At 49.3% G+C, this 16,781-nt stretch overlaps 1 protein-coding gene across 1 annotated transcript in view; it reads right to left on the bottom strand.

Annotated features, from left to right (window-relative positions):
- Window positions 1-16,781, bottom strand: part of SH2D4A (SH2 domain containing 4A) — a 164,918-nt gene that overhangs the window by 76,024 nt on the left and 72,113 nt on the right. The window contains exon 4 of the mRNA XM_075337814.1: window positions 11,923-12,082. Coding sequence (XP_075193929.1) covers window positions 11,923-12,082 — 160 coding nt within the window. The remainder of the gene's footprint in view (window positions 1-11,922; window positions 12,083-16,781) is intronic.

Genomic DNA, 16,781 nt, shown 5'->3' with positions numbered 1-16,781 from the left:
GGAGGCTGGGAGGAGAGAGGCTGATGCTGGAGGAGGCTGGGAGAAGAGAGGCTGATGCTGGGGGAGGCTGGGAGGAGAGAGGCTGATGCTGGGGGAGGCTGGGAGGCGGAGGCTGATGCTGGGGGAGGCTGGGAGGCGGAGGCTGATGCTGGGGGAGGCTGATGCTGGGGGAGGCTGGAAGGAGAGAGGCTGATGCTGGGGGAGGCTGATGCTGGGGGAGGCTGGGAGGGGGAGGCTGATGCTGGGGGAGGCTGGGAGGAGGGAGGCTGGGAGGAGAGAGGCTGATGCTGGGGGAGGCTGATGCTGGGGTTGGCTGGATGGAGAGAGGCTGATGCTGGGGGAGGCTGATGCTGGGGGAGGCAGGAAGGAGAGAGGCTGATGCTGGGGGAGGCTGATACTGGGGGAGGCTGATGCTGAGGGAGGCTGGGAGGTGGAGGCTGATGCTGGTGAAGGCTGGGAGGAGGGAGGCTGGGAGGAGAGAGGCTGATGCTGGGGGAGGCTGATGCTGGGGGAGGCTGGAAGGAGAGAGGCTGATGCTGGGGGAGGCTGATGCTGGGGGAGGCTGGGAGGGGGAGGCTGGGAGGAGAGAGGCTGATGCTGGGGGAGGCTGGGAGGAGGGAGGCTGGGAGGGGGGAGGCTGAGAGAAGAGAGGCTGATGCTGGGGACAGAGAGGCTGATGCTGGGAGGAGAGATGCTGATGCTGGGAGGAGAGAGGCTGATGCTGGGAGGCGAGAGGCTGATGCTGGGGGTAGAGAGGCTGATGCTGGTGCAGCATGGGGGATGGAGCACGATGGGGAGTGCGCAGCATGGGGGATGGAGCACGTTTGGGAGTGCGCAGCATGGCGGATGGAGCACGTTTGGGACTGCGCAGCATGGCGGATGGACCACGTTTGGGAGTGCGCAGCATGGCGGATGGAGCATGTTTGGGAGTGCGCAGCATGGCGGATGGAGCACGTTTGGGAGTGCGCAGCATGGCGGATGGAGCACGTTTGGGAGTGCGCAGCATGGAGGATGGACCACGTTTGGGAGTGCGCAGCATGGCGGATGGACCACGTTTCGGAGTGCGCAGCATGGCGGATGGAGCACGTTTGGAGTGCGCAGCATGGCGGATGGAGCACGATGGGGGGTGCGCAGCATGGGGGATGGAGCACGATGGGAGGTGCACACCTCCCCCCAACACACACACACACACACAACACACCACACACACACTGGGAACCACAAACACCGCCCTACACAGACACCCACACACACAGACAACGCTGCACACACACAACACCCAACACACAAACACCGCGGCATACATAAATATACGCACATACCACGCAACACACACACATTGCACAAAACATACCTCCCCCCAAAACACACCACACCCACACAAACCGCGCAACACACACACACACAACGCTACAGACACACAGCGCTCCACAAACAACACAACACACGCAACACACATACAACACCGCTCTCACCCCCCGCCACACCCAGACAACACCCAGATTATGTACAGCGCCCTACACAAACACTTGGTAACTACACACAACAACATATATATATATATATATATATATATATATATATATATATATATATATATATATATATATAAAACAAAAATCATACATTAACTACACAATACGTAAATTCTAGAATACCCGATGCGTAGAATCGGGCCACCTTCTAGTTGTTCTATAAAGAGATAAGCCGATGTGTCAGTTGGGGCTTTCTCATAGAGAACACAGGAGCGATTGGTCGATGATTGATCTTATGTATCGGAGAGTCAGCTGAGATAGCTATTGGCTGAACATTCGGTCGAAACATAGTTTGGCCAATAGTCAACTAATGTATGGCTGTTCTTAGCATAAATGACCTCAGCATACTCTGGATCAAGGCTGACATAAAAAAATGTCTGTCTTGATGAATTCTTCCCTGAGTAACATGACATCCTCATAATACATTACAGCCTTGAATACCTGCCAAACACTATTATAACATACGGGAACAGAATTGGAGTACAACCTAAAAATTGAAACGAGAACTTTTTTGACAATAGAATACATTGTTGTAAAAAATCAAACACGTTTAGAATAGAATCAAAAGCAAACACAACCTAAAAGTTAGGACAATCCCTATTATGGCATCAGCACAATAGAACACATGCCATAAATAAAAACAACCTAATATGACATCATCACAAAATAAATAAACACACGGGCTATTATGATCTCAGCCAATAGAACAGATGCCATAAATAATGACAACCTATTGTGACATCATCAAAACATAAATAAAAACAAATGCTATTGTGATTTTATCACAATGGAACACAACCTACAAAAGAAACACAGGATATAGTGACACGATCATAATGTAACACAGCCTAGGAAGACAGGCAAACACTTCTGTTATATTGATAAACTTCTGATAAACACTCCCATGAATATGAAAGAATAGTTAGTTTAAAGCACATAAGTAGCAAATTGCAACAAATGAATTAAAGATAGTCCATCTTGATGCAATTTTTTAATGGATTAAACCTATTATTTTTTTTTTTAGTATTATTATTATTATTATTATTATTATTGCTGCACAATGTGTAGCAAACAGATATGTTTTAGAGAGCAGTTAATATAAGATTACCTTACATAAATATAATTAGCCATAATTTGTAAACTGCTAGTTGATTGTTTGGTTTTTCTAATATCACAATGTCTAAAGATCAGAACCCATTCAGGGTAACAGATCTGTAAAGAAAGCAGTGCACCTTTATGACAGCAGGAATATAATTATGTGTCATCCCTTATCATGATGTGATTCTTTATCATCATGGAAATATGATCACTCCAGTGTCACGCTGTTACACACCTTTGTTTATCCACCTTTCTATTTTACAGAAGAGATAAAATATTGTTTTATCATTCAGGGCATCTGCATAACTTTACATTGATTCATACTTAAGGAAAGTTGAAAAGCAGGATATCACCTATCCACAGGCCTCTATAAACCTATCCCTGGGAGATGACTGAGTACTGTACTATGTTTTAGCGGCTGCGCTCACTTTCTGTTGATTGCTTGTTTGGTCCGAAGGCGGGGAGACAGAATCAGGCTCTGATTGGATGTGATACTTGCGTGATGTCATAACCCCATGTGGGCACTGGCACCGCGAGCCCTGATTTCGCTGGAAGGGCCTGGGTATGGGAGGTGAGTATAGGCTTTATTATTTTACCTGGGGGAAAACGGTGGAATTAGAAGGGGTTGTCCAAATAGTGAACAAACCCTTTAATTTATTCAGTGAACTCCTATTAGCCAGAATAGTATAGCCCTGGTTCACCAAAGTCACCAGAATTCTTATGTAAATCACCCAAAGTTGCAATATTTTGGTGCAAAGTGAAATTGTATAAAAATTGTAGGACTTTTCACGTTTTCACCCCAGTTTCCCACAGCTCTGTCAATATGGGCTGATGCAGAACGGGTCAGAGCATAGGAGTGTTGCTACAGCTCATCTAATTCTTGAGGAACTGTAACCTTAAGCCCCCGTCACATTTAGCGACTTACCAGCGATCCCGAAAATGATGTGACCTGATAAGGATCGCTGGTAAGTCGCTGGGAGGTCGTTGGTGAGATGTCACACAGTCAGATCTTACCAACGACTCAGTAACGATACAGGTCGCAGTAGCGACCTGTATAACGATCTCTGCTGTCATTGGGACACACAGTGTCAAACATAGCGATGCTTCCTGCCCAGCAGGACATCGCCTTTGAAGAAAATGGTCCAGGACATTCAGCAACGACCGGCGACCTCACAGCAGGGTCCAGGTCATTGCTGGATGTTACACACAGCGACATCGCTAGCAAGATCGCTGTTGCGTCACCAAAACCGTGACTCAGCAGTGATGTCGCTAGCGATGTCGCTTAGTGAGACGTGGCCTTTACAGTAGAAATCTTACTCCAGCCTGGAATAAGCTTTAAGGCGAGGCACATGGAGGAGCACGCCACTTTTCAGATGCACCTATTCATTAAACCTCACGCGCATCGCAATGAATCAGGAGCATCTGACTCCAACACAACCCCCTTCATCAAGACTTTTGCTCAGGGCGATCTTGCAGAATCAGGGCCCAATTTTAGAAAGTGCTAAACCACTTTTTCTTGCTCCACAATATAAATTAGTGTTCTTGTTCCTGTCTGTAAGTGCAGACTGTCATAATGCTTGGTGCATACCTCCCAACCGTCCCGGATACAGCGGGACAGTCCCTCTTCTGAGCCTTTGATCCCGGGTCCCGCCCGTGAGGCTGTTTGTCCCGGCTCCACCCACCCACTGTAGCCCCGCCTCGCTGTTTCTCCCTTCTACTATTCATTACAGAGCCGAGCGCGCACCTACTCCTGTGACTGCTGCTGAGGTATGAATCACCCCCTGCAGCAGAGCGACCCCCCCCCTGCAGCAGAGCCCCCCCCCCCTGCACCAGAGCCGACCCCCCCAGTCCCGGAGCCTGCGTTTGTCTGCAGCTGTTCTCTGACTCCCCGTGTGCGGCTTCTCACTGCTGCAGACACGCGGGGAGTCAGGACGCTGAGGAGACCGTGCAATCAGCACTTCTCTCTCCTGCAGATAGCACTGGCCAGTAATAACCTATGCAGAGTGACATCTGCAGGCTTCTATTAGCTTACCGATCAGTGGTCTCCTGCCTGTGGAGCAGAGCTGCTGGGTCCTAGCTTCCCAACAACTTCAGCTCTGCTTTATCCTGGCTCCCCTACCAGTTAAAGGGAACATGTCAGCAGAAATTTCACAATGAAAGTAATAGATTCCCCTCTGCAGCTCCTGGGCTGCTTCTAGAAAGGTTCCTGTTGTTATTGTGCCCCCTTTGAGACCTACAAAAATACTTTATGAAGTCTTACCTTTTTGTATGCAAATGTGTTTTTATGGTCACGAGGGCGGGCTGCCTGGCGTCCGTTATTCCCCCTCCTGCCGCTTTACGCAGTCCCCCATTGCTCATTTACATACACAAGGACGCCTTCCTCATGTAACTGTCCTCCCGAAGTTTTGCGCATGTGAACGCTTTTTCAGGTGATTGCGCAGGCACGAGATTATGGGCGGCGCTGTGATTGTCATCAGCAGCGTTAACCAAGTACCCGCCCATAATCTCGTGCCCGCACTTTTCCCTCTGACTCCACCGTTATGCGCAAGTGCTGGCCATATGAACCATGTTACCTATTACCGCTTGCACGAGATTATGGGCAGGTACTTGGATGACTTTGCTGATGACAATCACAGCGCCGCCCATAATCTCGCGCCCATGGTAATAGGTAACGTGGTTCATATGGCCAGTGCTTGCGCATAACGGTGGAGGCAGAGTGAGAAGCGCGGGCACGAGATTATGGGCGGGTACTTGGATGACTTTGCTGATGACAATCACAGCGCCGCCCATAATCTCGCGCCCATGGTAATAGGTAACGTGGTTCATATGGCCAGTGCTTGCGCATAACGGTGGAGGCAAAGTGAGAAGCGCGGGCACGAGATTATGGGCAGGTACTTGGATGACGCTGCTGATGACAATCACAGCGCCGCCCATAATCTCGCGCCCACGGTAATAGGTAACATGGTTCATATGGACAGTGCTTGCGCATAACAGTGGAGGCAGAGTGAGAAGCGTGGGCACGAGATTATGGGTGGGTACTTGGATGACGCTGCTGATGACAATCACAGCGCCGCCCATAATCTCGCGCCTGCGCAATCACCTGAAAAGCGTTCACACTTTGCACAGTGCTTACTCCCGCGAGAGTGGCACTGGGCATGCACAAAACTTCAGGAGGACAGTTACATGAGGAAGGCGTCCTCATGTATGGAAATGAGCAATGGGGGACGGCGTACAGCAGCAGGAGGGGGAATAACGGACGCCAGACAGCCCGCCCCCGTGACCATAAAAACAGATTTGCATACAAAAAGGTAAGACTTCATAAAGTATTATTTTAGGTCTCAAAGGGGGCACAATAGCAACAGGAACCTTTCCAGAATTCATCCCAGGAGCTGCAGAGGGGAATCTTTTATTTTTTTTGCTAAATTTCTGGTGACAGTTTCCCTTTAAAGGGAACCTATCCGGTGCAATCTGCACTCAGAGCCAGGAGCAGTTCTGGGTATATATTGCTAATCCCTCCCTAACTGTCCCTGTATACACTAGCATAGATAAAGGCATCTATAGAAAAAGTATTTTTAAAGAGCTTATATCTTATGCTAATGAGCGCGGGGACTAGTCCCAAGGGCGTTACTTCACTTGGCTAGTCGGCTCACATAGCGTGTGAGTACTCACACAGGGGCGTAATAACATGCTAACATGCTATGCGAGCCGACTAGCCAAGTGAAGTAACGCCCTTGTGACTAGTCCCCGCGCTCATTAGCATAAGATATAAGATCTTTAAAAATATTTGTTCTTGATCTCTTTATCTATGCTACTGTATACAGGGATGGTTAGGCAGGGATTAGCAATATGTACCCAGAACTGCTCCTGGCTCTGAGTGCATATTACACCTGACAGGTTCACTTTAAAGGGAACCTGTCACCAGATTTGGGGCCTATAAGCTGCGGCCACCACCAGCGGGATCTTATGTACACATTCTAACATGCTGCATACCTCCCAACCGTCCCGGATACAGCGGGACTTTCACGCTTTACGTTGTTTGTCCCGTTGCCACGGGCGGGACGGCCTGCTCCCGGGCTCCGCCCACCCACTCTCTCTCCGCCTCCCTGCTTTTCCCTCCTACCATCCTAGTAGACGTGGCATAGAGAGGAGCGCTGCCTGTGCTGCTGCTGGTACAGTAAACTAATCTCCCCAGCGCTGATTTCCCTCCCTCCCCCCTCACCCCCGGCCGGAGCCTGTCTGTGCGGTCGGCCCGCCACCTGTCTGTGTGGGCGCCCCCCTGCCGCCTGTCTGTGCGGGCGCCCCCCGCCGCCTGTCTGTGCGGGCGCCCCCCGCCGCCTGTCTGTGCGGGCACCCCCCTGCCACCTGTCTGTGCGGGCGCCCCCCTGCCGCCTGTGTGTGCGGGCGCCCCCTGCCGCCTGTCTGTGCGGGCGCCCCCCTGCCGCCTGTCTGTGCGGGCGCCCCCCTGCCGCCTGTCTGTGCGGGCGCCCCCCTGCCGCCTGTCTGTGCGGGCGCCCCCCTGCCGCCTGTCTGTGCGGGCGCCCCCCTGCCGCCTGTCTGTGCGGGCGCCCCCCTGCCGCCTGTCTGTGCGGGCGCCCCCCCTGCCGCCTGTCTGTGCGGGCGCCCCCCTGCCGCCTGTCTGTGCGGGCGCCCCCCTGCCGCCTGTCTGTGCGGGCGCCCCCCTGCCGCCTGTCTGTGCGGGCGCCCCCCTGCCGCCTGTCTGTGCGGGCGCCCCCCTGCCGCCTGTCTGTGCGGGCGCCCCCCTGCCGCCTGTCTGTGCGGGCGGCCCGCCGCCTCATTGTGCGGGCGGCCGGCCGCCTCTCTGTGCGGGCGGCTGGCCGCCTCTCTGTGCGGGCGGCCCGCCGCCTGTCTGTGAAGGCGGGCGGCCGGCCGCCTGTCTGTGAAGGCGACCGGCCGCCTCACTGTGCGGGCGACCGGCCGCCTCACTGTGGCTGCCTGCGTGTCCGTGCTGGAGGCCCGCCGGCTGCCTGCGTGTCCGTGCTGGAGGCCCGCCGGCTGCCTGCGTGTCCGTGCTGGAGGCCCGCCGGCTGCCTGCGTGTCCGTGCTGGAGGCCCGCCGGCTGCCTGCGTGTCCGTGCTGGAGGCCCGCCTGCGTGTCCGTGCTGAATGGGTGTGGATGGGGAGTGGATATGGGCGTGACTGTGAAATGGGTGTGGTTAGGGGGCGTGGCCTAAAAATTTGCCGCGGCGCGCGTTTTCAGCAGTTTCTGAGTTGATTTGGTCTTCTACAGAGTCCATTTTCACTGCACAATGTACAGCATTTAACCACTGCCAAACAACAACATGATTGGTGGTTGACGGTCGTTTAATAATCCATTTACACAGACTGACCCCACTTCAGATCTGTAACAGATCGTTCACAGTGCATAGGCTGTTCACACAAGAGCAAGAGCCATAATCTTCAGTGCAAGTCAAAAGAGGTTTTCACCTTACGAATGAGCGCTTATCGGGTGATCGGTAGCCAGTTTACACAGCACGATAATCAGGAAACATTTGTTGATAATCTTGCAGTAGTTACAGAAACAATTTACAACCACAACTGCCCACCATTATTGTATCCATATCAAATGGTGCTCAACCATAGGCAGACTGTACCTATCATAATAATGTCTTATACATGTATATGTACTGCCCAGGGCTATTGGTTACTCGGTTCCGGGCAGTGTACTACTGGGATGTGTCACTGGGTGGCCGTTGCCTGATTCCGTGACCCTGGGGGTCACTTTAAAAGGGGTTTATATACAGGGGAATAGTTAATAAAGTTATTGTCGTGACGCCACTTGTGGGTTGAGGTTATGGTGATGGAACCGCCGCTGCAGGGTCGTTCCACTGGGGCTGATGTGATGGCAGCCTGGATGTTGGGCCCTCCGCAAGTAGGGCCGGGGCCCCAGGGGGTTAGGTGATGGAGTTAGGCACGGAATGAAGGGTAGGCCACGCAAAGGGTTACGGTTTAACTGGTTCTCTTTACTCACAGTAGATGGTAACTGGTACCCAGAGGAAAGCTGGTATTCACCTCTGGTCCCCTTAGTCCCAGTGCCGGTTGGTGACCTGATGGCTTCTTTCCCCTGCACCTTTCTCAAGTTAGTGTGCCCCCATGGCTTGGAGCGTCTTGGGGTCCCCTCCTGTTTGTCTCTCAGTCTCTGGTCCGTACGGCGGGCAGTGTGAACCCTGTTCCGGTCCTAGGTTCTCCCGTTACTGCTGGTGCTCCACGAACGTCTAAGGTCAGTGAGGTCCTGGATGGTCCCCTCACTGTGCAGATTTTTATCAGGTCCGCCTGGAGCGTTTGTCTGACCTAGGGCTCTGTGCCCCGTCAGTGCTATGGTTCCGGGAGTACTTCGCCATACTCTTCCGGGAACCACACGCCTAGGCCCTCAGGTCTCCGTTACACTCCCGTGTCAGAGCAGTTACATCCGTCTCCTCTCATTTCCACTTGCTAACTCTAAAGGGCACTTTACACGCTGCGATATCGCTATTGATATCGCTAGCGAGCGTACCGGCCCCCGTCGGTTGTGTGTCACGGGCAAATCGCTGCCTGTGGCGCACAACATCGCTTACACCTGTCACACGGACTTACCTTCCCTGTGACGTCGCTGTGGTCGGCGAACCGCTTCTTTTCTAAGGGGGCAGTTCGTGCGGCATCACAGCTGCGTCTACATCACACGGCAGCCATCCAATAGAAGCAGAGGGGCAGAGATGAGCGGGCGGAATATCCCGCCCACCTCCTTCCTTCCTCTTTGCCAGTGGATGCAGGTAAGGAGATGTTCGTCATTCCTGCGGTATCACCCATAGCGATGTGTGATGCCGCAGGAACGACGAACAACCAGCGGCATGCACCACCAATGATATTATGAAAAGGAGCGACATGTCAATGATTAACGATTTTTGACGTTTTTGCGATCGTTGATCGTCGCTCCTAGCTGTCACACACTGCGGTGTCGCTAACGACGCCGGATGTGCGTCACAAACACCGTAAACCCGACGATATATTGTTAGCGATGTCGCAGCGTGTAAAGCACCCTTAACTGTTGTCCCCTCCCACCTGGTTGTTGTCTAGTGGACTGGATCCGCTCCACCCCTGGGTGGCCACCCATTGGGTCCATTTCTAGTCTTTCACCAGTCTGTTGGGATGGGGGAAAACTGCAATTATAATGTGTTTTGCTGTTACCGTCACTATTCTTCCAGATCCCTGGGGTTAGGCCCTGCATCTTTGGCTGGATGTAGTACCTTGTAGTGCCCTGATGGGTTCAGAGGCACTACATATACCTTATCAGAATGCAGCATAGCATAGTATGCTGTTTAGACTGTATAGATGACTTGGACTTTAGTGGTTAAACCCAATGTCCATAACTTGTGTTACCCAAGAAGACATTTCAGGCCCTACTGTGTATCTCCATAATCATTTTGGAGTTTTACAAAAAATGTGGATTACCAGAAATTTGCCTAAAAACAGAAACTCGACATGACTTCAGCAAAATTAATGTTGATTATCACAATACTAAACAAAACAGCGTCTATACTGTGTGTCCAACACATCTTCATGAACCTAATCCTGCCCGTAGAAGTAGGACAACTGGATTGGTAGGCATGCATTTCTATGTAGAGGGGAGGAGCAGAAAAGAAGGGAGGAGCTATGACTCTAAATCCTCCCCTTTTCCCTCTGAATAGAACTTTATGTCACTAACTGCCATCTACTATCTGAGTAATGCAACATTTTGTCTTCACTGAATACAGATTTTACCCATTAATTGAGAATTTTAAGAATGAATGATCAGTCCAGGAGGAGAAAAAAGCAGATTTTTCTGATGACATTGTGCCGCCCCGTGGCCCCGTTACCTTCAGGTCGTCTCAGGGTCTTCAGGGACTGCACGTCCTGGGTCCTTCTGGTCATAGGTAGGTTGACTTGTATGGGATTCGTGACGCCACTCTCGGTATTGAGGTCAGGGCGTCCGCCACTGCAGTTTAGGGGACACCTGGGGCTGATGGTGGGTGCAGTTAGATGTGGTGGCCTCCCGAGAGTGAGGCTGGACCCAGGGCCCGGTGAAGGTGTGTAGTACCACAGGTCGCAGAAGAACTCACACGCACAGGAGGAATGTCTTTCAGGGTTTTTACTCACTTCAGGTGGCAGTTGTGAGTTAACCCGGGCGATGCTGTGATGTTCACAGTGGGAATCAGGCTCCTTCAGGCTGACTTAGAGGGTGGCTGCTGACTCGCCTTCCTAGCCCTTTAGTTTTTGTGGTGAACCAGACTTGTAGTCCTATGGGGTCACCCAGGGAAGTTGCTTCCGCCTGTTCTCCCCTTTTCGGCCCGTTTGCTTGTAGCCTGGACCAGGTAACTCCGGCTGCTTGCCTTTTGTTCCTATGGGCCCTCTCGTTGCTACGTGGCTGCGAACTCTGTGGTGGTTTGGTGAAGGGCATGAAGTGCCCTCACCTGCAGGTTAAGCAGGCCAACTGAATAGGCCCCTGCTCTGGGGACCTGTAACCACATGCGGGCCTGGTTCACCTGGCAGTCCCCGTACTCAGCCACCCCTCTGCACTCCGGCATCAGGTGGTTTTCGGGCGGCACTACAAGGTGACCGTTCTCCCCCGCCAACAACCACTGCACCTGCGGTGTCTGACTAGTGACAGCCTCCAGGTTTCCTCGTTGCGACTGCTCTCCCTCAGCTTTACTGACTGACTCGCTCACTACTTCCTCCCCTCTGTGCCTGCCTTCGCAACTTAGCAACCAGCCTCTCTACTACACCCCTTGAGTGGAGATGGAGGCCACGCCCCCTCCTGGATTCCCCAGGGGTCCTTTCAAAGGTCAATGTGGGAGACCTGGTTACTATGCGCCTGTGTGTCCACACCCCGGTCAGCCTTCTGGATTACCTGTGTTTTACTGACCCAGCATGGGTTCAGTACTCAGTGGTGCCTGACCAGGTCAGGGGCGCCACAACATAAATTACAAAAATGCTTATTTTCATGTGCACTATTGATTGGTAAAATTATAAGTTACTATTTAATCAAGGAAGATATTGATCTTTCCACCCCCAATTATTTATTACACGTGAGATACTGGTACTGTTACATTTTGTACTAAATATACACAATGAATACTAAATACTACACGTTGCAAACATTGTTAAACTTTGCATAACAGAAAGAGAGGTATACTAGGTATATAATTATTAATGTTCTGTAAAACTAAATAGTGCGACCATAAAACCTTCAACAGAGGATTGCACTGTGTGTCACGTCATGTTCACCCCACCCAGGATGAAACATGTTTGCTATTTACCTGATTTTCCTCATTTATCTTTTGATCAATTGTGGCTTCTTCTTTGGCAGGTTTTTTGTTTTCAACATTTTGCTTCCATGTCTCCACTGTTTCACTTTGTGTTTGTGTCTGCAGTGTCAAGGCTTCTGACAGCTTGGATAACTCTTCCTCTTCTGCTTTCCTGTGGGACAGAAAGTCATATATAAGCACTAATGCACTAGAAAAGTTACTATCTGTAATGAAATTACTCCAAAATTTCTAGAATGATTGTAAACGTTCACACAGACGACTCTTTAATAGTGATGGGCGGACCAAGACTGTAAAAATTTGGATCTGCGCGGTTTCAAAAGCATCTGGGTGCGGGACACGGGCCTGGAGTTCTCAGGGAATTCTGGCTAATTATCCAGGTCCGCAACTTGGGTAATACAAAAAAATAAAGAAAAAATAAAGAAAAAATAATAACACAAATGGGGCTATATATATTGAGCCTTTGGCTATAACTGCTTCCGTGGTGGCCCATTCACTTCCGGGGCCGCACATTAGACTCTTGCATATGCACTCCTTTCATCACCCATCGGCATCTGTGATTGGTTGCACTCAGATGGGCCCCCACCCTGAGTGACAGCCTGTCTGACGCTTCCAATCACAGACCCGATCTGTGGGTCTATATTTAACAGTAAAAATAAATACATTTAAAAAAAACATTGGGGTAGGGTCTCCCCATATTATGATACCCAGTACAAATAAAGCATACAGCTACAGGCTGCAACCCCCAGTCATGCCTTATCTTGGCTGGGTATCAAAATAAGAGGAACCATATGTGTCTTTTTTTTAAAATTATTTAAATAAATCATTTTTAAAAAAACAGGGTGCGGTCCCCCCCAATTTTGATATCCACCCATGATAAAGGCCGACAGCTGGGGGCTGGTATTTTCAGGCTTTTGAGACCCATGGTTATCGGGAGCCCCCAGCTTAAAAATTGCAGCATGCAGCTGTCCGCATCCATTAGATGTGACAATCCCAGCACTTTACCCGGCTCTTTCCGATTGCCCTGGTGCAGTGGCAATCAGGTAATAAGAAGTTAATCACAGCCCACGGCTGCCACTAAGCCCTAGATTAGTAATGGCAGGCATCAATGAGACCCCACATTACTAATCTGTAAGTGAAAGTAAATAAACACAAACACCTAAAAAATCCTTTATTTGAAATAAAAGACAAAAAACACCCTTTTTCACCATTTTATTAACTCCCAAAACACCACTGCAGATCTGACGGAATCCACATGAGGTCCCATGACGATTCCAGCTCTGCTACATTACTGAAGGCACAGCGTGCTATCAAGGAACATGACTGCCCGCTGTGAAGTTCAGGTAGACACTGAGCTGCGATCAGTGGTGACGTCACTCAGGTTAGTTGTGGTCACAACTGGAGGTTCCCACGGTCCTCCACCTATGATTACAGGTAACCTGACCCCAGGTGATCTCAATGAACTCTCACTGAGTTCACAGACCTGCATCTCCTGGCAGAAAACTGTGTTTTTTTTCCAAGAGATGCAGATTTGATGCTGAAATTTTTACACCATATTCCTGCACCCTACACCTCCTGGTAAAATACCGCATATGTGTTATGATGGAGTAGTGATGGGGGGGGGGTTGCCAGGAGGTGTACATTTGGTGCAGGAATATGGTGTAAATATTTCAGTATGAAATATGCACCTCTTGGCAAAAATCAGTTTTCATGCCATTTTGGTGCAGTTTTCTTCTAGGAGGTGCAAATTTGGTGCTGAAATGTTTGCACCTGATTTCAGCACCAAATGTGCAACTCCTTGTGGAAAACTGCACCAAAATGGCCTGAAAACAATTTTTGTGCATTTTTTTGCCAAGAGTTGTAGATTTGGTGCTGAAATTTTTACACCACATTCTTGCACCCAATGTACACCTCCTGTAAAAAAAAAAACCCCACACCACTACCGCATCATACCGCAGGAGATGCAGGTTTGTGAAATAAGTGAGAGTTCATTGAGGTCACCTGGGGTCAGGTTACCTATGATCACAGATGGAGGACCGTGGGAGCCTGCAGCTGTGACCGCAACTTACCTGAGTGATGTTCAACAGGTGATCTTTTTGTTTGACTCCTTGCTGATCAAAAGGATTGGCCATTGAAATTTCAATAAATGATTATTTCTTAACTGAGAGGCCCCCATGCACATAGGATGGTCCACAGATCCCCCTAAATTCAACAGCTTTGGATCACTTTTATCTAATGTGTCTGTTTGGTTTTGTGTACATGTAGCTATTACACTGAGATTGGATGCAAGCTACATTAAAATAGTTTTTAGCAAATGACAAAGGTAGTAAAAATTAAAACTGAAAGTAATTTTATCCAGACTCTGGCAATTCACACCCACCCTTTTATAGGAAACAGTAAAGGGTGCTTTACACGCTGCGACATCGCTAGCGATTGCTAGCGATGTCGTGAGCGATAGCACCCGCCCCCGTTGTACGTGCGACATTTGGTGATCGCTGCCGTAGTGAACATTATCGCTACGGCAGCGTCACATGCACATACCTTTTCAGTGACGTTGCTGTGACCGCCGAACAATCTCTCCTTCAAGGGGGAGTTGCGTTCAGCATCATAGCGACGTCCCTGCGGTGTCACTAAGCGGCCGCCCAATAGCAGAGGAGGGGCGGAGATGAGTGGCTGGAACATGCCCCCCACCTTCTTCCTTCCTCATTGCCCGTGGACGCAGGTAAGGAGATGTTCTTTGTTCCTGCGGTGTCACACATAGTGATATGTGATGCCGCAGGAACGACGAACAACCTGCGGCATGCACCACCAACGATATTATGAAAAGGAGCGACGTGTCAACGATCAACGATTTTTGACGTTTTTGAGATTGTTCATCGTCTCTCCTTGGTGTCGCACACAACGATATCGCTAACGGCGCCGGATGTGCATCACTAAAGACGTGACCCCGATGATATATTTTTAGCGATTTCGTTGTGTGTAAAGTACCCTTAAGCCTCTGAATTTAGAAGCAATCTTCTGCTCTGGAAGAAAGGTCTTTAATGTCTAATGTTCAGATACACACCTCAGTTTCGCATCCATAAAATGGCCTCATTTAATAGTATTACTTCAGAACTGCACTTGGTGGTGATGTAATAGCAACTACATTCATTTTGTGGCTTTATTAGAAAGTATTGCTGAACTAGACAGCTCATAAAAAGTAATAAGTAGCGAGCACTAGTCTGAATGAATTCTCTCCTATACCAGGGATTTCCAGCATTTAGATGCTATGTCTTACAATGCTATTTGCTTGGTAAATATAAAATGTTTACTTTGATATAAAAACTTTTGCAAACTTAAGAGACTATTGCTGCCTCACAACCTTTGGCCAGGAAGAGATAAAGCACAGCAGTCACAGTAAGTACTGAGTCACCTAACTACAATTATTTCTAATCACACTTGAACCAATAATTGGGCGAACATAAAAGACCTAGCCTTATTTAACCCCTTCAGCCTGCACAGTTGCCTAGACATGGGTAGGCACACCTACAAAAGGTTATCCAGTGAAGTTTACAATGGAAAAACATTTTTTCCACGGCCAGTAGGTGGCGATATACAATTTAAATTCTGAATGTTACAAATGTTAAAAGGAATAAAAGTGCATCCATTCGTCAACAAAATCTGATTGGTACAGCAATACGTAATAGAAAAAATGGTGTGCTGTGCTGTCAGATTCTGTATTCATTCACCCATAGATAAAGACTTGTGAGGCAGACATGGCAGGAGCGATCAGGCTTTCAGTTGTAGTGACTACAAACCAGCAATCAACAGGAAATAAGCAGCTGCCACAGGGCTCACTTCCTGTTGATTAACTCTTTTGGTCCAAAGGTGGGAAGAAGGAAACCAGCGCTGATTGGACGAGGGGCTCACATGACATCACAACCCTGCGTTTTGATGCTTTTTTTTGCCGTGAGATGCAATATTAGTGAAGGAATTTGGTGTATAAATTGAATGGTCTCATTGAACTGTATGTGTTCACCTGAGGTGAGGTCACTGAGATCAATGAGGTCACCTGAGGTTAGTTGACCTGTGGTCACAGGTGGGGTACCTGGAGAACCTCCAGCTGTGACTGCAGGTATATTGAGTGATGTCACCATTCACAGCTGTGCCTCAGTCAATCTCTGCCTGAAGCCATAGCAGGCAGTCATGTTTTCTAATGTGCCTATATGCTGCGACTTCACTATGTAGCAGAACAAGGATTGTCATGGGTGCTCGTGTGGATTATGTCGTAACTGGATGCCTAGGGGTTATAAAATTGGAGAAAGAGGGAGGGTTTTTTTGTATATCATTTCAAAGAAAGGATTTTTTCAGTGTTTATTTATTTTTACTTACAGTATTAGTAATGAGGGTCTCATAGATGCTTTCCATTGCTAATCTGGAGCTTAGTGGCAGCTGTGAGCTGTCATTAGCCAGTTATATTACCCCGATTGCCACCGCACCAGGGCAATCGAATGAGCAGGGTAAAGTGCCAAAACTGTCATATCTAATGGGTGCGGCAATTTTGGGTGGTGCAGGTTGTTATTTTAAAGCTGAGGGGCCCAAAAACAATGGGCCTCCCCAGTCTGAGAATAGCAGCCCCCAGCGGTCCGCTTTATCATAGCTTTAAAAATGATTTATTTAAGTAATTAAAAAAAAAGCCGCATAGGGTCCCTTTTATTTTGATACACAGCCAAGATAAGTGCACTGCTAGGGGCTGCAGCCTGTAGCCACATGCTTTATCTGTACTGGATATCACAATATGGGGTGACCCTATGCCAATTTATTCACTTTTACACTATAGGGACGCTGGCTGTGAGTGTGATTCTAAACAATCA

This window comes from Anomaloglossus baeobatrachus, chromosome 1 (assembly GCF_048569485.1).
Source record: "Anomaloglossus baeobatrachus isolate aAnoBae1 chromosome 1, aAnoBae1.hap1, whole genome shotgun sequence".
Lineage (NCBI taxonomy): Eukaryota > Metazoa > Chordata > Amphibia > Anura > Aromobatidae > Anomaloglossus > Anomaloglossus baeobatrachus.
This window is presented reverse-complemented; position numbering and strand designations above follow the sequence as displayed.